The following is a 21,816-nucleotide window of genomic DNA, read 5'->3' on the forward strand; positions in this document are numbered from 1 at the left end:
AAAAAAATGCTTCAAGCATCCTACAGGTGGCAGTTCTGGGCCATCTCTCTCACCAAGAGGTCCAGAGTGGGCAGATCATCTTGGCTAGAAGCCTACTGAGCCTGATGCAATACATTTTTTCTCCTATTAGATAATTTTTCATCTTCTATTTGAAATAACTTGTCAGCACTCTACAATTGAAAAAGTATTAAAAAGTAGGTGAGAAAAGTATTTTCTTGCTTGCTGGTGGCTTAAATGGCATTTTATTGATAAGATGTGAGCATATCACCCAGGAGAAAAAAAGTGACTTGGATCGGGCCCAAAGTGTGAAAGGATCCTTCAGTGTTTCCAAAAAGGGAGGTTTACCATCTATAAGGCGATAGATTCTGAGCCTCCCTTTTTATTTATCGGACCACTATCGTGACTATAGTAACGTTTAAAATACATGTAAACTAATATAAATAAGAAGTACATTTCTCTCTGAGTAAAATGAGGTTGTTGGACTAGCCCATCTCCTCACAGGGGATTCTCAGGGTTCTTTATTTTCAAAAGCACTTAGTGAATAGCAGTTACTTCGTCCAACCGCCAAAGATTTCAATTTTTTACATACCCATGTACTTTTTTTGTTTTGTTCTTAAACCTTGTAAATATATATTGTCTTGTGTTATGTGCCATTTATGATTGTTAACCACTGTATCCACACTGCATTCCATACAGTACTTTGGAATATGAAGCTTCTATATAAATTAAAGAAATATATTTTGGGAGCTACCGGTTAATTGACCGCTAACTGAATTAATTCATCAGCCACCTGCTCCCAAATTTAACCTTATGAAACTGTCAAACCAAACAATTTATGTAACCCTATTTAAAGAGGAACTAATCTTAAAATTTAAAACACATACAAATAAGAAGCACATTTCTCCCAAAGTAAAATGAGCCATAAATTACTTTTCTCCTATGTTGCTGTCACTTACAGTAAGTAGTAGAAATTTGACATTGCCAACATATTTTGGATTAGCCCATCTTCTCTTGGGGGGGGGTTATCTTTATTTTTAAAAGCACTTACTGAATGGCAGTTGCTCCGTCCAACTGCCAAAATAGTGTGAAGCGAGCAGGAAGGCTTGGCAGAATCTTTGTATAAATCTTTTTCAGGGGATGTATTTAAAAAGAATAAAGGCCATCCTGAGATTTCCCTATGGAGGGATGGACTAGTCCAAAACCTGTCGGTAATGTCAGATTTCTACTACCTACTGTAAGTGAGAGCAACATAGGAGAAAGGTAATTTATGGCTCATTTTACACTGGAAGAAATGTACTTCTTAATTGTATGTGTTTTAAATTTTAAGATTTTCGCGACAGTTCCTCTTTAAAGTGTCCATGAATCTGGCAGATCGACCATGAGATAGATCTCTCTCTGTGATTTCATCTCATCAGAGCGAGATCCGTTGCCTGCCCATACACCGCAGACTGATTCTCGATAAGACTTCAGCGTGAAATATATCCGGAATCAGCCTGGTTACGCCACCGTCAAGTGTAAAATGCTCCCCCAAGTGCTGTGCTCTGTAAATTCTCACCTGCGACTCCCGCAGTCACCACCATAGCCTATACCACATGGCAGATGTAACGTCACATGCGCCTAGTGCAGGCATGCGCAAACTCGGCCCTCCAGCTGTTACGGAACTACAAGTCCCACAATGCATTTGCCTTTATGAGTCATGACTGTGGCTGTCAGACTCCTGCAATGCATTGTGGGACCTGTAGTTCCTTAACAGCTGGAGGGCCAAGTTTGCCCATGCCTGGCCTAGTGTCATGTGGTACACTATTGCGGTAACGGGGTGTCAGCAGAGAATGCCTGGTGTCACGCCAGTGGGACAGGTGAGAATGTACAGAGCACGGGCATCGGGGGTGAGGGTAGAGACAATTTACACTTGGGGTGGACAGTGGCCTGAGGGTCTGTTGCGAAATCGAATGTTACTGATGCACATCCAATCAAGCATTTTTTGACAAAGTTTATCCAGCATGTCCAATCACTGCTTTCGACTGCTTTTGGCTCAACTCATTGATCAGGTGGACTTGTTGCTGCACCAATTTTCATCTGTTTAGATAAATTCATTGAATCAGTTGGTCAATCAGGCCACAAAATTGTTACTGTATGACCACCTTTAAGCATACCCCTGCCTTAAGATTGTAAAAACACCCCATTTTTAAAAATATGACATATGCATGTACCACCACTTTTTATTATTAAACCTTGTATTATGTATTATCTTGTGTTATGTGCCATTTATGATTGTTCACCACTCTGTACAGCGATATGGAATATGATGGTGCCATAGAAATAAAAGAATTATAATTTAAGAGCTACTGCTTAACTGACCGGTAACTGGATTCATTCGACAGCCACTTGTTCATTAAACAACAGCTCCCAAATTTCATCTTACGAAACTGTGAAACCATACATTTATGTAAAGCATTATTTCATGTGATGACCTGGACATAAACCGGTCTTGCCCTTTGGATAGTAAATAGAATCAATTTATAAAAAGACGAGAGACACAAACTTTTCAAGTGTAAACAATATTATTTACTTAAATACGGAAACAAGACAAATATAAAACATTTTGTACAGCACATCATCAATTGCAGTATAAAAAACAAAAATACATTTGCAGACTTTTTATCATTCAAAACATAAAAATATTTTCTCTGTTACATTTCTTAACAAAGCACTTTCAAGAAAAACACTCTGTGAAATTCCCAGCTTCCTGAAAAGTACCTTTTTTGTGCATTGTTCTTTAAATAAAACTGCGTTATCTACTTAAATACTTGACACCGAGAGGGGGATTCCCAAGACCTGCAGAAAACCCCCATATATATATATATAAAATTCCTGAAACAGGTATCACTTTGCTAAGCTGTGAAACTGCAGAATCAATGTCCAGCAACGAGTCTGCAGACTAACAGATGGCAAATATGGATGATCAGGAGTGATTGACGGTGTTTTCTCTGTAAACTTCACTGAAAATGGAAAAAAAAAAAAAAAAATAATAAGTTGCATTCGTTTACTGTCATTTTCATACAGTATATATCCAGTTTAAACCCAAACATTACTGTAAGAGATACCCAGTACAGTGCATGATGTTCAATCAGTGTCTTAAATCACTATTCGGAATGCATGGTACGGCCACTTTGCCACACAGTGCCAAGCGACCCAACCCTTCCCCTTGTCACATGTTATACAGTCACATGGTCTACCTTCGCTTCCCTATTTTATGATCCAAAATTAGGAAGACATTAAGTGCTAGGGAAGGGATTAGTCACCATGTTCTTAACCCTTCTGCTGCCACAGAGGGGCTGGGCAACTTCCCTGTGGCAGCAGAGGGGTTAAGGAGACAAGACTAAGCGAGTCTGACTCTGTACCTGTGGAAAAATAGGTCTCAGCTTGTCAGGGCATGCTGGGTCTTTTGGTCCCCCACAGACGAAGAGCAAATTTGCAAAGTCTTGCTTTAAAAAAAAAATAAAAGTTTCCTTTCACTACATGGTCCTTCTGGAGTTTTGGGATGGAGCAGCATCATCATGATCAGTGGGTGCTTGTAGATAGCATCCTAGACCCCACATCTCCAACATCAGAATGCTTCTCCCAATGATAGAGATCTAGGACAGAGGTAGGGAACCTATGACACTCCAGCTGTTGTGGAACTACAATCTCCAGGATGCCCCAACTTGTAATTCAACAACAGCTGTGGGGTTATAGTTTGCCTAAGCCTCATTTTTCCCTCTCCCACAAGGCTCAGTCCTTGACCTGCCCATTAACACAGAGCTCAGTTCTTGCAGTCAAGACCCGCACAGGGTACAGTCCTTGCCTCTTGAACCCATAAGGAGCTCAGGTTTTAAACCGTAGCCCCATACAGGGAAAAGTTCTTTCCGACTTCATCCACTAAGAACACAGTTCTTGCAGCCTAGACCCAGAGAGTGTTGTTGTTGACCCTCTGGAATCACACAGGGCTCAGTTCTTGTAACGTTTGACCCCATCACGGGCTCAGTTCTTGCACTGGTTTAACCCAGGCGGGGCAAAGTTCTTGACCCCTCCACCCCTGAGTGTTTAAAAGTCAGTCTGGAAAGTGAGGGGCTCAGAGGAGGGGTTGCTGGTGGACACCTTGGAACACTCTGGCATCTTCAGAAGACTGTCTGGCCCTTGGCCCCCAGAAGCAGCTGACACCCATGCCTTGCATGCTCTCTCACCCGGACTTTCAGCTGCTCCACCTGCTCTCGAAGGGCCCCAGCGGTGCCACTAAGACCGCTGTTCTCGTTCTTTAACTCCCGCACTTTGTCTTCCAGGCGGGCAATGCGTTCCAGCTTGCGTTTCCGACACTTGGTGGCCGCCAGCCGGTTTCTCAGCCGCTTCCTCTCCACCTTGATTTTCTCCTGCTCCTCCATGTTGATAGGGGAGAGCGGGGCAGGTGTGCTATCCCGGCTGCCACCTTCGGGCACGGTCTGGGGTTCTTCCTTGAAAGGAGGACCACCGTAGCTGTGCGGCAGGTAGTTGATGGTGGTTGAAGGTGGTCGGTAGCAGTTGTAGTTGGCCAGGTTGGTGTACACGGCTTGGTCGCCGTACATGGCGGCCGCAGCGGCGACGGTGCTACCCGGAGAAGCTCCTCCGTTCATGGGCACTGAGCCACCCCCTAAGGACACATTGGGGGGACCGTCGCGGTTCATCTTGTGAAGATCATCCAAAGCTCGAACAAAGCCGTCCACAAAGCCCTCCTGCTCTTCGGTGCCACCTCGGTAGTACAGCTGTCCTCCATTGGGGCTGTTGATGACCCCGGGGCCGCTGTGGATGATCAGCCTCTCCAGCTCAGGAGCAGACATCTTCAGGCTGGGCTGATCTGCGTAATAAGACAGATCTGGCTTGGCTGCTCTGTAAGGCTCGTTCAGTGAAGGGAGGCTTGGCTTCAGCAGCCCTGCCTCTGCTCTTGAGTAAGCAGACAACAGTGAGTCATCGTGGTAAAAGGTCTGCTCCATCCTGGAGCACATGAGACCGGATGATGTAGGGAAGAGGAGTGACAAAGGCGCCGGTGAATCAGCTACAAGCAGCTACCGCCACTCAGCAAGCTCAAGTTCTTTCTGACAGCTTTCTGCTAAGCGCCAGAGGCTTTATACACAGGTTCCTCCCCCCGGAAGCAGGACGGCGGCCGCTGATTGGAGAGCACCTGCTGCCGTCACGGCTGCTGGGAGCGTGAGCAGGAGGGGAGGGGGGGAAGGCGGCGGGCGTGTGACGTCACTGCCAGGAAACTCGTGCTGCTTGTAAACAGGGGGAGGCAGGGGAGGGGGAGAGAGAGGGAGAAGTGGTGCTGCTGCTGGGAGAGCCTGGGGGAATGGAGCAAACACGAGGTCAGGGAGTATGGGGTTGCCATGGGAGAGACAGGTCAGAGCTGAGAAAGGCCATAATTGTGAGTGAAAGAGGAGAAGAGGCAGAATGGCTGGGAGAAAGAATAGAGTGAGAAGAACCAGGATAAGTATTATTATAATTCCACAGACCAGTTCTTTTCAAACTATGATGGGCTTCAGCGAGTCAGGTGAGCTGTGACACCTCTGTCTAGCCAAATTACATGACTCTTGATATATTATTATTATTATTGTGCATTTAGTGCTGTCATTTTACACAGATTTCCCCGAACACTGTCCATGAGAAGCTGAGAATCTAGTACTAGCGAGAGTTACACTGTAACTTTGTAGTGTTAAGGTTTTATTGAAAATCTAGTGTGTTCAGGTGTCCCCTGAGACCTAGTTGGGTGAAAATAATTTTGTCGTTCTCAGAATCTGTGACCTCCAAGTCTCCTCTGCTGCCTCTCCTCTGCCTAACACTAACACCCCATCCTCTGCCTTAACCTCTCCCTAACTCTAACCTCCCCTTCTCCTCTGCCGCCTCCCCTCAGCCTAACACCCCTTCCTCTCCTTAACGCTAACCTCCCCTCTCCTCTGCAGCCTCCCCTCTGCCTAACACCCCCCCCCCCTTTTCTCCCTAACACTAGCCTCCGCTCCCCTCTGCCTAACACTAACCTTCTCTCTCCTCTGCCTAACACTAACCTCCCCTCTGCCTAACACTAACCTTCTCTCTCCTCTGCCTAACACTAACCTCCCCTCTGCCTAACACTAACATCCCCTCCTCTACCTTAACCTCTCCCTGACTCGAACCTCCCCTTCTCCTCTGCCACCTCACCTCTGCCTAACACCACCCCCCCCCCTCCTCTCCCTAACACTAACCTCCCCTCTCCTTTGCCTAACACTAACCTCCCCTCTCCTTTGCAGGCTCTCTTCTGCCTAACAACACCCCCCCCCCTCCTCTCCCTAACACTGACCCCCCCCCTCTGCCTAACACTAACCTCTCCTCTCCTCTGCAGCCTCCCCTCTGCCTAACACCAACACCCCCCTCCTCTGCCTTAACCTCTCCCTAACTCTAACCTCCCCTTCTCCTCTCCTGCCTCCCCTCTGCCTGACAACCCCCCTCTTCTGTCTAACACTAACACCCCCTCCTCTGCCTAACATTAACCTCCCCCTTGCCTCTGCAGCCTACCCTATGCCTAACACCACCACCCCCCTCCTCTGCCTAACCTTCCCTTTCTTTTGCCTAACACAAACACCCTCTCCCTAAAACTAACCTCCTCCTCTCCATAACACTAATCTCCCCTCTCCTGTGCCTAACACGAAAATTCCCCTCATCTGCCTATCACTAACCTTCCCTCTCCTCTGCCTAACAGTAACCTCTCCCTCTCCTCTGCCTAACACTAACCCCTCTCCAGTGTCTAACACTAACCTCCCCCCTCCTCTGCCTAACACTAACCTCCCCTCTCCTTTGCCTAACACTAACCTCCCCTCTCCTCTGCCTAACACTAACACCCCCTCCTCTGCCTTAACCTCTCCCTAACTCTAACCTCCCCTTCTCCTCTGCTGCCTCCCCTCAGCCTAACCCCCCCCCCCTCTTCTGTCTAACACTAACACCCCCTCCTCTGCCTAACACTAACCTCCCCCTCTCCTGTGCAGCCTACCCTCTGCCTAACGCCAACACCCCTCTCCTCTGCCTAACCTTCCCTTTCTTTTGCCTAACACAAACACCCTCTCCCTAAAACTAACCTCCTCCTCTCCATAACACTAATCTCCCCTCTCCTGTGCCTAACACGAAAATCCCCCTCCTCTGCCTAACACTAACCTCCCCTCTGCCTAACAGTAACCTCTCCTGCGTAACAGTAACACCCCCCTCCTCTGCCTAACACTACCTCCCCCCTCCTCTGCCTAACACTAACATTCCCTCTCCTCTGCCTAACACTAACCTCCCATCTGCTCTGCCTAACACTAACCTCCCCTCTGCTCTGCCTAACACTAACCTCTCCTCTGCGTAACACTAACCTCCCCTCTCCTCTGCGTAACACTAACCTCCCCTCTCCTCTGCCTAACACTAACCTACTATCTCCTCCGCCTAACACTAACCTCCCTTCTCCTCTGCATAACACTAACCTTCCCTCTCCTCTCCCCCTCTCCTCTGCCTAACACTAACCTCCCCTCTCCTCTGCGTAACACTAACCTCCCCCTCTCCTGTGCAGCCTACCCTCTGCCTAACGCCAACACCCCTCTCCTCTGCCTAACCTTCCCTTTCTTTTGCCTAACACAAACACCCTCTCCCTAAAACTAACCTCCTCCTCTCCATAACACTAATCTCCCCTCTCCTGTGCCTAACACGAAAATCCCCCTCCTCTGCCTAACACTAACCTCCCCTCTGCCTAACAGTAACCTCTCCTGCGTAACAGTAACACCCCCCTCCTCTGCCTAACACTACCTCCCCCCTCTTCTGCCTAACACTAACATTCCCTCTCCTCTGCCTAACACTAACCTCCCATCTGCTCTGCCTAACACTAACCTCCCCTCTGCTCTGCCTAACACTAACCTCTCCTCTGCGTAACACTAACCTCCCCTCTCCTCTGCGTAACACTAACCTCCCCTCTCCTCTGCGTACCACTAACCTCCCCTCTCCTCTGCGTAACACTAACCTCCCCTCTCCTCTGCCTAACACTAACCTACTATCTCCTCCGCCTAACACTAACCTCCCTTCTCCTTTGCCTAACACTAACCTCCCCTCTCCTCTGCCTAACACTAACACCCCCTCCTCTGCCTTAACCTCTCCCTAACTCTAACCTCCCCTTCTCCTCTGCTGCCTCCCCTCAGCCTAACCCCCCCCCCCCCTCTTCTGTCTAACACTAACACCCCCTCCTCTGCCTAACACTAACCTCCCCCTCTCCTGTGCAGCCTACCCTCTGCCTAACGCCAACACCCCTCTCCTCTGACTAACCTTCCCTTTATTTTGCCTAACACAAACACCCTCTCCCTAAAACTAACCTCCTCCTCTCCATAACACTAATCTCCCCTCTCCTGTGCCTAACACGAAAATCCCCCTCCTCTGCCTAACACTAACCTCCCCTCTCCTCTGCCTAACAGTAACCTCTCCTGCGTAACAGTAACACCCCCCTCCTCTGCCTAACACTACCTCCCCCCTCCTCTGCCTAACACTAACATTCCCTCTCCTCTGCCTAACACTAACCTCCCATCTGCTCTGCCTAACACTAACCTCCCCTCTTCTCTGCCTAACACTAACCTCTCCTCTGCGTAACACTAACCTCCCCTCTCCTCTGCGTAACACTAACCTCCCCTCTCCTCTGCGTACCACTAACCTCCCCTCTCCTCTGCGTAACACTAACCTCCCCTCTCCTCTGCCTAACACTAACCTACTATCTCCTCCGCCTAACACTAACCTCCCTTCTCCTCTGCGTAACACTAACCTTCCCTCTCCTCTCCCCCTCTCCTCTGCCTAACACTAACCTCCCCTCTCCTCTGCGTAACACTAACCTCCCCTCTCCTCTGCCTAACACTAACCTACTATCTCCTCCGCCTAACACTAACCTCCCTTCTCCTCTGCGTAACACTAACCTTCCCTCTCCTCTCCCCCTCCCTTCTGCCTAACACTAACACCCCCCTCCTCTGCCTAACACTAACCTCCCTCTCTCCCTAACACTAACCTCTCCTCTCCTCTGCCTAACACAAACCTTCTCTCTCCTGGGCCTACCACTAACCTCCCCTCTCCTCTCCCCCTCCCTTCTGCCTAACACTAACACCCCCCTCCTCTGCCTAACACTAACCTCCCTCTCTCCCTAACACTAACCTCTCCTCTGCCTAACACAAACCTTCTCTCTCCTGGGCCTACCACTAACCTCCCCTCTCCTCTGCCTACCACTAACCTCCCCTCTCCTTTGCCTACCACTAACCTTCCCTCTACCTAACACTAACCTCCCCTCTCCCTGACACTAACCTCCCCCTCTCCCTAGTACTAACCTCCCACCTGCCTAATACTAACCTCCCCCTCTCCTCTGCCTAACACAAACCTTCCTTATCCTGGGTCTAACACTAACCTCCTCCTCTCCTCTGCCTAACGTGAACCCTTCCTCTCCCGTGTCTAACACTAACCTCCCCTCTCCTCTGCCTAACACTAACCTCCCCCCTCTGGGAATGGGGAGGGTATACAATAGATTAAAAAGTTATAGAGGAGAATACTGAAGTTGTAGAATATAAGATAGAGGAGAACAGGAAAGTCTAGAGGGGATAAGATGTACAGACCCCTTTGAAGAGACTATAGAAAAGGATAGGGATGGTGTAGAGAGGATTATACAAACTATGAAGGAGGAAGAGAGGACCCTGCCTTATGGGAAGAGGGAGGGAATTCTAGAGATTGGGGCAGCCCTAGAAAAGTCTTGGAGCTGTGCATGGAAAGAGGTTATGAGTGAGGAAGCCATTAGCTGGCATAGTGGAGAGGACGATTAGCAGTTTTTTGTTTTTTTCTGAGTAAGAACAGAAATATGAGGTGGAAGGGAGCAGCAGATTGATTTACAGGCAAATTGCAGTAGCTTGAACTTGAATTTCAATTGAAATGGAAGCCAGGTTAGGGATCTGTAGAGTGGAGTAGCAGATGAGGATCAGTGTAGAGGATAAGACAAATTCTGGCTGCAGTTTGTTACCTGAATACATTACCCAAACATCTTACTGTATTTCTTTCTAACTGGAGCTGAGGAAGTTGTGAATCAGGATAATACTATTTATTGGCTAACTTAAAGTGTACCAGAGCTCACGTAAGTAAAAAGATTTATACATACCCGGGGCTTCCTCCAGTCCCATCCGCTTGGATTGCTCCAACGCCGCTGCCCGCAGCTTCGGTAGTGGGTCCAGTCACTGCTGTCAGTCGGAGTCAGTCTGACGTAAGAGAAGTGCGCCCTCTACGTATCTCTCCAGCAGCTGTTGGAGAGCTACACAAAGAGTACACTTTTCCTGCGTAGACTGGAGCAGACTGACGGCAGTGTCAAGACCCGCTACCGAAGCTGCGGGCAGCGGAGGAGGGCGGCGAGGAAGCGATCCGAGCGGATGGGACTGGAGAAAGCCCCAGGTATGTATAAACCTTTTTACTTACGTGAGCTCTGGTTTCCTTTAAAGGATACCAGAGCCGAAAAGATGATGAGAAACGGTAGGAGCTGGCATGCACAGTGAGCTGTGCTGATTCTGACTGTTCTCCTCTGTTCTATCCTTTGCCTGCTAAATGCCCCCCAGCAACCCATTCCGGGTCACTGGAGTCAGGCATCAGTGCGCACGCGCTGGCCTTGCTGCGCGTGACTGTGGCCGGGAGCTCTGGCAAACTGGAAGAGGTTGCCGGAGGGCATTTAACAGGCAAAGGAGGAGAACGGGGGAGTGGTGGACATCAGCACAGCTCACTGTACATGCCTGCTCCCCCCGTTTCTCATCATCTTTTTGGCTCTGGTATCCTTTAAAGGACACTTGAATAGAGAAGTATATGGAGGCCGCCATATTTATTTCCTTTTAAACAATACCAGTTGGCTGGCAGCCCTGCTGATCTCTTTGGCTGTAGTGGTGTCTGAATGATCCAGAGGCGTATCTAGAGGGGTGCAGGCATGGCTTGTGCCATGGGTGCCACCGCACCATGGGCGCCATGCCTGACCCTGTGCTTCACTGGCCTGCCTGCCTCCATGGCTCCCCTGTCATTGAGACCTCAGATCAGATTAATGCTGTTATCTGGGGAACATGGCTACTTAACTTATGCATCTAGGGTTCACTTTGCTTAGTGTTAGAACAGAGGACAGAGAGGGAATAGGAAGAGCTATTTCCAAAAAAAGAACCCTCAGCAATATCCTAAGCCAAAACACACAAGCAACCATAACACATGTATGCGAGAAATGATGCTGTTTTTAGAGGGGAAGGGGGCTCTGACCGAGGAGGGTGGCGCAATTTCATTGTTTGCCATAGGCGCTATATTACCCAGATACGCCCCTGTCTGAATCACTACCCTGAAAAAGCTAATCCAGTCCCACTTCAGTCAGAAACACCTGATCTGAACGATTGTTCAGGGTTTTTGGCTTTAGGTGCCCATTAAGATTACAATCTCCTCTATCGATCATTCCGAATTTTTGAACAATTCTTTTGGGCAGATTGGACTGTTTATCAATTTGTTCTCCTTTGGTGAGCTTAGATAATCATTTCCTATCGCTTGCAATGATTGGATCGGACGGTTGGTCAGTCGGGAAATTGCACCATTGGTGGGCACCTTAAGGGTATTGGAGGCAGAGGCTCAGCAGGACAGCTAGGCAATCTGCATTGTTTAAAATGAAATAATTATGTCAGCCTCCATATCTCAGTTCAGGTGTACTTTAAATGAAAGTGCATCTGCTAATAAGCCTTCTTTAGTCTCTACATTTCGGTTATTTGAAACAGAAATCCAGTCAGTGGAATTCCAAATATTTTCTTATACTGTTGTTTGTGTGCCTGATGGCAAGTTCTCACTCACTTCCTGTAATACAGGATGTGAGGGTCTTTCCCTAACAGGGACACCTGCAGCTGTAACAAACCAGAGGTTCTAACCCTTTATTTCTGTCCCGTCACTTCCTGATGCCATTACTATGACAGGAACGTAGACAAAACAGAACCATTGCAACACTTCCCCATCACTAAAGTTTTGGCTGGATTTCCACTTACACTAGTTTTATCTGATGTACCGTTTGCTGGAATTACAGATATACTGTAGATAATCTGTTTTCATCAAGCAGATGTGTCCCCATGAGAAATGCCCCACTGTATTTGTGTCTAAAGCCTGATGCCGGCTTCACACTGCATATTGGCATCAGTGGGGCGGCGGCCGCACCGTCACAAACAGGCCTTCAGTAATACCGCGGTATTCCCCCATCTGGCATCAGGCATGGTCGGAATAGCCCATTTCCGTCACAATTCCGCATTCCGTCATATAGAAATTCCGTTACCGTTCCATTCCGACGGTATACCGGGGTAATTCCGTTTAAGTCGGAATTCCGCCGGAAAAATTTTAAAATTCCCTCTCCCTCCTCCCATCCATCCATCCATCCATATCATGCAGTAGGGAATTGCAGATTTTCAAAACAGCTTATATACCATAGCTGGGATTTGAACCCAGAACCTAGTGTGTAGTAGGTATGTGTCTTAACCTCTAGACCATGACCCACATTACATGTTAAAGCTGGCGGTAGCATAAACCATACTTCCATTATGATCAATTCGATAGAAAAAGTAGCATGATTAAGGATTTGTACTTTTTGAAAAGCATGCCTATATACCATAGCTGGGATTTGAACCAAGGACCTTGTGTATAGTAGGTATCTGTCTTAACCTCTAGACCATGACCCACACTACATGCTAAAGCTGGCGGTAGCATAAACCATACTTCCATTATGATCAATTCGATAGAAAAAGTAGCATGATTAAGGATTTGTACTTTCTGGCTTCCATGTGGATGGGGGGTGCTGCACTGCTATTCCATATGTGGACCACCAATATTTAAAGATGTAGCTGACTGCATTTATAAGCAATACATTTTCTGTGTGGGGGGCCGGTAAGAAAGCCTTAGGGGGCCACATTCGGCCTGCGGGCCTTAGTTTGAGGACCACTGCTCTAGACCATCAACCACACTCAGGGCCAGGCTTTAGCATGTAGTGTGGTCAGAGGTGGGACAAGGTCCTTCAGCACCCAAGGCTGAGACAGCAAAGTGCGCCCCCCCATCCCTCCCACCCCAGCTGTCACACACTGATTGCTATTACACTAAGAGGTGCCCCAGGCCCCCCCCCCACCCCCAACACCTTAATCTCTACTTATCTGGCTTGCAGTCGCTGCCATGTATCACCTTTTCTTATTTCTTTCTGCTTCAAACACAATTGGGAATGACAGCTGAATGAATTGTGCACCCCCTCCTACACTGCGCCCTGAGGCTGCAGCCTCTCCCTTACTAGTGGGTAAGACAGGTACCTACTACTATGCAGTGTGGGTCATGGTCTAGAGGTTAAGACAGATACCTACTATACACTAGGTCCTTGGTTCAAATCCCAGCTATGGTATATAGGCATGCTTTTCAAAAAGTACAAATCCTTAATCATGCTACTTTTTCTATCGAATTGATCATAATGGAAGTATGGTTTAATGGTTTATGCTACCGCCAGCTTTAGCATGTAGTGTGGGTCATGGTCTAGAGGTTAAGACAGATACCTACTATACACTAGGTCCTTGGTTCAAATCCCAGCTATGGTATATAGGCATGCTTTTCAAAAAGTACAAATCCTTAATCATGCTACTTTTTCTATCGAATTGATCATAATGGAAGTATGGTTTAATGGTTTATGCTACCGCCAGCTTTAGCATGTAGTGTGGGTCATGGTCTAGAGGTTAAGACAGATACCTACTATACACTAGGTCCTTGGTTCAAATCCCAGCTATGGTATATAGGCATGCTTTTCAAAAAGTACAAATCCTTAATCATGCTACTTTTTCTACCGAATTGATCATAATGGAAGTATGGTTTAATGGTTTATGCTACCGCCAGCTTTAGCATGTAGTGTGGGTCATGGTCTAGAGGTTAAGACAGATACCTACTATACACTAGGTCCTTGGTTCAAATCCCAGCTATGGTATATAGGCATGCTTTTCAAAAAGTACAAATCCTTAATCATGCTACTTTTTCTATCGAATTGATCATAATGGAAGTATGGTTTAATGGTTTATGCTACCGCCAGCTTTAACATGTAGTGTGGGTCATGGTCTAGAGGTTAAGACACATACATACTACACACTAGGTTCTGGGTTCAAATCCCAGCTATGGTATATAAGCTGTTTTGAAAATCTGCAATTCCCTACTGCATGATATGGATGGATGGATGGAGGAGAGGGAGAGATTTTTTTGTGCTATTCCGGAACATTCCGTCGGAATTATAAAATTTCCGCGGAATTCCGTTTGAGAGGTATAGGAATTCCGATTGACTACCGGAATCGGAATTAACCTAATTCCGGCCGGAATCACGGAATTTATAATTCCGCGGAATTTTCCGAGCATCCCTATCTGGCATCCGTCCAAGCAGGAATGGATGCGTGGTTGCGGACACTTCCTGTTTTTGAAATATGGAAGCGCAATGTAAGAGATACAGTACGCTTCCGTGCATCCGCACCGCCAACTTTTTTAAAAACCCTGCGTCACCATAGACTTTTATGACTTGCGGCCCAACGCAGGTTGCCGTAGGAGCCGCACAGTAATGTAGGTATGGCCGTGTGTTAGATAGGGAACTTCCAGCCCAGCGTACCGCAACGTGGGGAGTGTGAACTCCACCGTAGACTTTCATTGCCGGTGGGCATGGTGCAGTAAATTTACCGCACTGCAATGCCCTAGTAAAAGGGCCCTAATGCACGCGCTTGATAAGTCAGCTGAGGCGGCTGATAGCAACCGCCTCAGACTTTATATTATTAAAGGAACAGAGAGTCGCACATCATTTACGAGGTGCTGGACCAAAGCAATAGCAGTCCTAATGACCATAAGGTCCACACACTCACTTTTGCAAAATAAAGTTCGGTTTATTAACATGTCGTGACAACAGTCCATTCACATTACCAACGACCGTTTCAGGGCCACAGCAGTTCCCCTAAGTCAAGGTATAAAACCAGAATGGTAACCAATTCTGGTTTTATACCTTGACAAAAGGAACCTGAAAAGGTTGTTGGTTATGCGAATGGTCTGTTGTCAAGAGATCTGAATAAGCTGATCTTTATTTGGCAAAAGTGTGTGTGTGGACCTTCTTGATTACTTGGACTGCTATTGCTTTGGTCCAGCACCCTGGAAATGTTGTGTGACTCTGACAGATCATTAGTGCAGATCCTCTGGATCATTTGGTCTGCTGATAACCATACGTCTGTACAGAGGCATCTGACCCTCAACTTGCCCGGCAGATCAACTCACCCATAGAGATGGCAGATTCCTTTTATCATGCCGCTCCCACGCCCGCCACGTGACGATACGCACAAGCTGCTCCGTTGTCCCTCCGCATAGCAACACATCGTGTCATCAGCTATACAGCTGACTTGCGTCTGTGCAGTCCGGCCCAACGATGTCCCCCAAGAGGATTGGGTCCCCGATCCTGTACAGGCAATATCCAAGGTATGCAGTATCTGTTTGGTACTTAGAAGCCTGACATTGATCACCTGTCACTGACGGGTAAGTGTGAAAAGTATAGGTGGCAATGCAACTTTGGCTTCAATTTAATGTCCAATAAATTTCATTTTAGGTAATTTACCTCATGTGGTATTTTAGACTTTTTTTTTTCCAAATTCAATAAGATTTTAAGACCTGTGGTAATACCTGTAGTTTGTTAATTTACCAAAAAAACGGAATGGCAGTTCACAAAGACTTTTACCTCATGCGGTACTCAATTTGGTATTTTATGTAATTATGAGGTATTAATCATGTGGTATTTCGGGAGGTATTTGATGGATTATTGCAGTGCAGGGAAAATGGATGAAAGATGTGGTACAGATAGCATTTTTTTTTATTATACTTGTAAGTAAAGTGCTAGTCAAAGCTGCATAAAATTAACATAAAATTTGTATCAGCTCAAAACAATTCATATCTTATTAACCATATTTAATTTCTACATAGCAGTGTTAAATTGGGTACATTTTTAAAAAAAAATGTTTTTATTAACTTATTTTCCTGAAAACTTTAATTAGTTTTCAACTTTTCTCTGCTTAAGGTGCGTACACACGTCAGATAAAAGTCTTTGGAAAATGAAAGATCACAGACCAATTTTACCCCCCTTCATGTAGTATGAGAGCCATACTCTACACAGTCTATTCTATGGAGCTGAACTCCCCATCAGATAAAAATCTTTGCAAGATGCTGCACACACAGATGCTGTACACATTCAACAGATCAGTATCTGCAAAAGATCTGTTCCTGCAAAAGATCCATTCCTGCAAAATGCATTCATAGTCTATGATATCTGCAGATCCCATACACACCTTGTTTAATGGACATTCATCTGCAGATCAGCCAATTATCTGCCGATCTGAAGATCCAACCTGGTGGATCTGATCTACAGATAATTGTCCGTTAAACAAGGTGTGTATGAGGATCTGCAGATGTCATAGACTATGAATGCGTTTTGCAGGAACGGATCTTTTGCAGGAACAGATCTTTTGCAGATACTGATCTGTGGAATGTGTTCAGCATCTGTGTGTGCAGCATCTTGCAAAGATTTCTATCTGATGGGGAGTTCAGCTCCATAGAATAGACTGTGTAGGTATGGCTCTCATACTACATGAAAGGGGGTAAAATTGGTCTGTGATCTTTCATTTTCCAAAGACTTTTATCTGACGTGTGTACCCACCTATAGTTTCCTTCCCTCTATAACCTTCCGAATGGCTGATTGTTAGTTACTGACAGCTCCAGGCTGGAGATAAGTACCGAACATCTCACTTGTTTTACCGCATGCTCTAATCTTTGTGAATCGATACCTTTGAGGTGTTTACCTCACAATTCGGTAATTTACCTCACTAGTCAGTAATTTTAGTTTTCCATGTGGTAACAGCCTTAGGCCTGGTTCAATCCAATGTGTTGTGGGTGAGCACTCCATCTATAAAAGTTCAGGTGTCTGACACTGTGGCATAGGCCCGGTTCACACACATACATTTGTACATTTCCGGTCAGTTTTGCATCAGTTTTCTATCAGTTCTACCTGACTGGACCAGAAATGTACACCTTTTATGTGTGAACACAGCCATAGAAACTCACACAGAACTGACAGGACAAGCCCAGACATGAAATGTACACCTTTTACGTGTGAACATAGCCATAGAAACGCATACAAAAGTGATGCCAACTGTCAAAAACTGACTGGACAGGACACCTTTTTATGTGTGAACCAAGTCTCACTGAATTGACATTTTACTATTCAGTAAGGCCCTGTTCACATTACAAACACGGACGTCCGTGCGTTCAGAACGCAACGCGTACGAACGCACGCCATCCGCGTTTGTATGCGTTGTGTGGCTGATCCCATTCACTGAAAGTGAATGGGACAGCCGCGCGTTTTTGGAAAAAATGCATGCAGCATGCGTTCCTGGACCGCACAGGTCCGGAACGCATGCAGTGTGAACATCAGACAGTGCACTCTATGCACTGTCTGATGTCGTGCGTGTCGGCCTCCTGCACGCGTTTCTAAAACGCGACTGGAAACGCGTGCAGTGTGAACAAGGCCTAAAATGCGCTGTTTTCTGCTTTTCCACATGTTGTAAGGCTTAGTGAGTTGAAGCCATGTAGAAGAATATAAGGGAATATGCACAGCACCTCCTGTCTGGACTCTGGCAGTGGAATGATAGTGTGAGGGGATTTGAGGTATGCGGAGAGGAAAATGACTAACTCTGGTGGAAGAGGTACAGCGGGCTGAAATATAGCAGGCCCTTCAGTGATTCACTATCTGTGTTTCCCCTTCCCAGATCCGGATAGAGTGTTGTGACACATCTTCCACCATCCTGTCTGTGCCCTCAGAGATCTCGGCAAGTTCATGTACAGCCTGTGTGGAGAAGATCTGTGCTTGTCCCAGCAGCCTCTGAGCCTGGCTGCTCCCTCGCCTCAGGCCTCCGGCACCCAGAGGAATCCGGATGTGCCGCACCCTCCTCAGAAGAGGTCATACTGTGCCAGGGATTTTCATTCCTGGAATTCCGACACTGGCATCCTGCAGGACTGGCCAGCTACCACGTGTCACCTGTCACCACTTGTCACCTTAGCTTCTGCCTCCCTGCTCTCTGTTTCCCTGTCAGTTCATTAGGGCAGGATCATGTTTCGGCCTAATGGCTGCTGGAAACCACTGTCTGATCTTTCAGAGAAGTACGTTAAGGCAAAACCTGTTTTACAGAACACCCAGTGTTACGTCACGGAGATCCAGAGCCACTAGGGTTTTGTTACCTAAAAGTCTCCTTACATAAAACAAGCTATGAATGTAAATTTACCTGTTTAAAAAAAAAGAAAAAACAGGAGGTATTTGCAATCATTCATCTTAAAGGACAACTGTAACCTAAAACAAAAAAGTTAGTGAACCTGAGTTGAAAGCCATCTCAGATTCTATACTTAACTGGGGCTTCCTTAAAGGGAACCTGAACTGAGTAAAATTATTATTAAAATAAACACATGAGGTAACTTCAAATAAACATTACATAGTTACCTTGCCATCCGTTCCTCTCAGAAGCCCACCATTTTCTTTTGATAATACTGTAATCCCTTCCAGCTCTGATAACATTTTGTCAGAACTGAAATATATCAGTTGCTGGTAGTTATAGCTGAGAGGACAACTCATGTGCCAGGTAATGTTTCCCTATGGCTCGAGTGGGCAATGTTACAGTTTAACAGTGTGCTGACCAGGAAACTGTTATGGGGTAATGGGCATTTTTAAAATGGAATACGGATAATTCCCTTGATCACAGTGGACAAATGGGACGCGGGAGAGGCAAAAGAGATTGAGTAGTAGTAGACTACATGGGAGGTAAGTATGACTTGTGTATGGTTATTTTGACTTTTAATTTTCAGTTATGGTTTTTTTTAAGCCCGCTTGAGGCCACTCAGTCCCTCGCTGTCTTCCCGGGTGTATCCTGGCCGAGTCACGCTTCAACGCGCATGCTCGGCCAGGTGCACTCGCCCATCACGCTCCCAGACGGGGGGACATGCCTGGCCGGGCCAAGCATGCACGACAAAGCGCAACTCGGCCATGCTTTCGGGTCAAATTGCGGGGGACAGGACCCACCCAGAAAGACATTGAGGGACTGAGTGGCCTCAAGGGGGCTTAAGGAAGCCCCAGGTAAGTATGGTAACTGAGATGGCTTTCATATCAGGTACACTGAGTAGTAACTGCATTTTCCATTTTTATTTCTTCTGACTAAAGCCATTCCTGATGTCATCTCCTCGCTTACTCTTTTTTTTTTTTTCTTCTCTGCCTGGTATATGCATTGCCCGCCCTCCTTCCCACTGAGCTCTGTCATATCTAGTTTGCTTTGTAAACACAAATGAGCACAGCATAGATCAGATTACAGCAGCTTCCCCTTACTCAGCCTCGTGTCACACTGAACTGCCCTCAGCTAATCAGTGAGGAGCAGGAATGTGGGAGGGGAGATGGCAACCTGCCTTCTCGTCGGCAATGTAGAAAATAGAGCCAGGCTGACTGAGATAAGATTTATTGCAGTAGAAACATTTATGGTTATATTGGAATGTTTGCAATGCAGGGTCAGGATGTAGACTACATAATAAATACAGAGCAGTGGGTAAATGGAATTTGATTTTATGGCTGACTATCCCACTTTAATAGCCATTTAGGGCCTATTCACACTGAATGCTGAAAAACAGATGTGTTTTAACTGACCAGTTGTTCCATAACAGTGCATTGGGGAAAAGCTTAAGGGCAGAAAAGCTAGCGTTGCAGAAAACGCAGTCAATGGGCCGCATGAATAAACGCATGTGTTTGCGTTCTGCAGTGTGCGTTTTTAAAATCTCAGGACTTGCTGCATATTTTTCCAAAATGCACATAAAGAATGTCAATGGTGACGCAGAGGTATAGCATTGTAGTGCGAGTTTTTATGCATTTTTTAACCACTTCACCCCAAGGAGGTTTTTACCCTAACGGACAAGAGCGATTTTCACCTTTCAGTGCTCATCCCTTTCATTTGCCAATAGCTTAATCACTACTAATCACAATGAAATGATCTATGTCTTGTTTTTTTCACCACCAATTGGGCTTTTTGGGGTTGATATTTGTTTTCAGTAATTACTTTATTTCCTATGCATTTTAAAGGGGAAAACAAGGGAAAAATGAAAAAATACACAATTTCTCCAATTTCATCCCCTATATTTTTAATATAAACACTGCTACTGTATATAAAACCCACACGTTATCTGCCTATTTGTCCTGGTTATAACAAGATTTAAATTATGTCCCTAGTACAAAGGAAGGTTGAGTGACAATATAGTATTTATAAATAAAGGTGTATTTTTTTTTTATGTTTTTTTTCACTATTTTCACGTGCACGCGGGAGCACGCACGTGGGAGCGCGCGCAGCAGCAGCAGTGCATGACGTTTTAAAACGTCCTGGAACCATTAGGAGGCTCCAGCAGGACGTTTTAATAATTAGCAAAAAACACATATCAAAAACGCATACAAAATATATATGCGATTTATATATGCGAACAGCAAACGTATTAAAATGCACGCAAAACCCAAGAAAAAAATGCATGTGTGGAACGAAAATGCAAACACACTGAAAACGCACTGTCTAGTGTGTTCACACCGTCAGTTAAACACCGAGCAGTGGGTAAATGGAATTTGATTTTGTGTCTCACAATCCCGCTTTAAGGCCCGTACCCATTACGTGATTTTTATGACAATTTTACCAAAGTATTTTCTTTTTGAGCAATCGTTTCCGCGTTCTCGCAATGTAGGTACAAGTGCGCAATTACATGAGCGACATTATGACACACGGTGATAACGACTGTCACGGCCGATTGTATCTTTAAGATCTCCGTTGACTCCCACGCAAAGTGCCAAGATAATTTAAATGCTCGTTTTGAGAGTGACGGATGTGTTTTGGAAGGGGATACCGGAAGTAGGGTGAGGCACGTGAAAAATCTTGTATACGTGAATGCGAGGAGTTGATTCTAGAGGAGAACAAAAGAAGGTTGTGCAGATCTGAGATTGCGGTTGGGTTGGTATCTGGAAACTAGTGAGTACAGGGGAGAGAGATTGTGGGATTGTGGAGAGCTTTGTAGGTTAAGGGTTAAGGGTTTGAAATTGGTTGTTGTTCCTTCCTTGGTTACCTTACTTTCTCAGTCACTGCTGTCCATTGTCTGCCCCCCTCTATAGTGGGCATGAATTTGTATGCCTGGCTAATCGAAGCTTACAAGTTTGTAGAGCAATCTCAATTCCTGTATTGATATAGTGCTGTCATTATTACTCAGCAAATTATAGAGTACTTGTTATTAGAGGACATTTGTCCCTGTCTACTTCTAAACCTCACAATATAATATCCCTGCCAGGTATGTGAAAGGGCTGGCGGGGTCAGTCTCCAGTCTGCTTAGGGTTGTCAGAGAAAACAGTTCAGTCTTTGGCAGGATCTGAACCCAGAGGTACATGGTAGTTGTGTAAGGTCCATACACATGCCAGATAAAAGCCAGTGTCAGTGCATGTTTTGGGATGTGAGAGGAAACCAGAGTGCCCGAAGAAAACCCACACAGACACGGGGAGAACATACACACTCTGTGCAGATAGTGCCCTGGCTGGGATTCAAACCGGCGACCCAATAGTGTTATACACTATGCCACTGAGTTGCCTAAACTACTAACTGATTGGTTAATAGTGCTCCACATTACCTCCTTGTCCACTCGAAGTCCATTATTTCATTGAAAATGTTA

The 21,816-nt window shown here is 46.1% G+C and overlaps 1 protein-coding gene across 1 annotated transcript; it reads right to left on the reverse strand.

The window, feature by feature from the left end:
• Positions 1-2,542: 2,542 nt before the first annotated feature.
• On the reverse strand, positions 2,543-5,122 carry JUNB (JunB proto-oncogene, AP-1 transcription factor subunit). The gene has a single exon (XM_068264889.1). It carries the CDS (start codon positions 5,013-5,015, stop codon positions 4,158-4,160), a length of 858 nt encoding a protein of 285 aa, XP_068120990.1. The 5' UTR covers positions 5,016-5,122; the 3' UTR covers positions 2,543-4,157.
• Positions 5,123-21,816: the final 16,694 nt, after the last annotated feature.

This window comes from Hyperolius riggenbachi, unplaced genomic scaffold (genome assembly GCF_040937935.1).
Source record: "Hyperolius riggenbachi isolate aHypRig1 unplaced genomic scaffold, aHypRig1.pri scaffold_207, whole genome shotgun sequence".
Classification (NCBI taxonomy): Eukaryota; Metazoa; Chordata; class Amphibia; order Anura; family Hyperoliidae; genus Hyperolius; species Hyperolius riggenbachi.

What these genes read in the sequence shown, in the direction of transcription:
- JUNB (XM_068264889.1), bottom strand. Translation starts at nt 5,015, where the DNA reads ATGTGCTCCAGGATGGAGCAGACCTTTTACCACGATGACTCACTGTTG.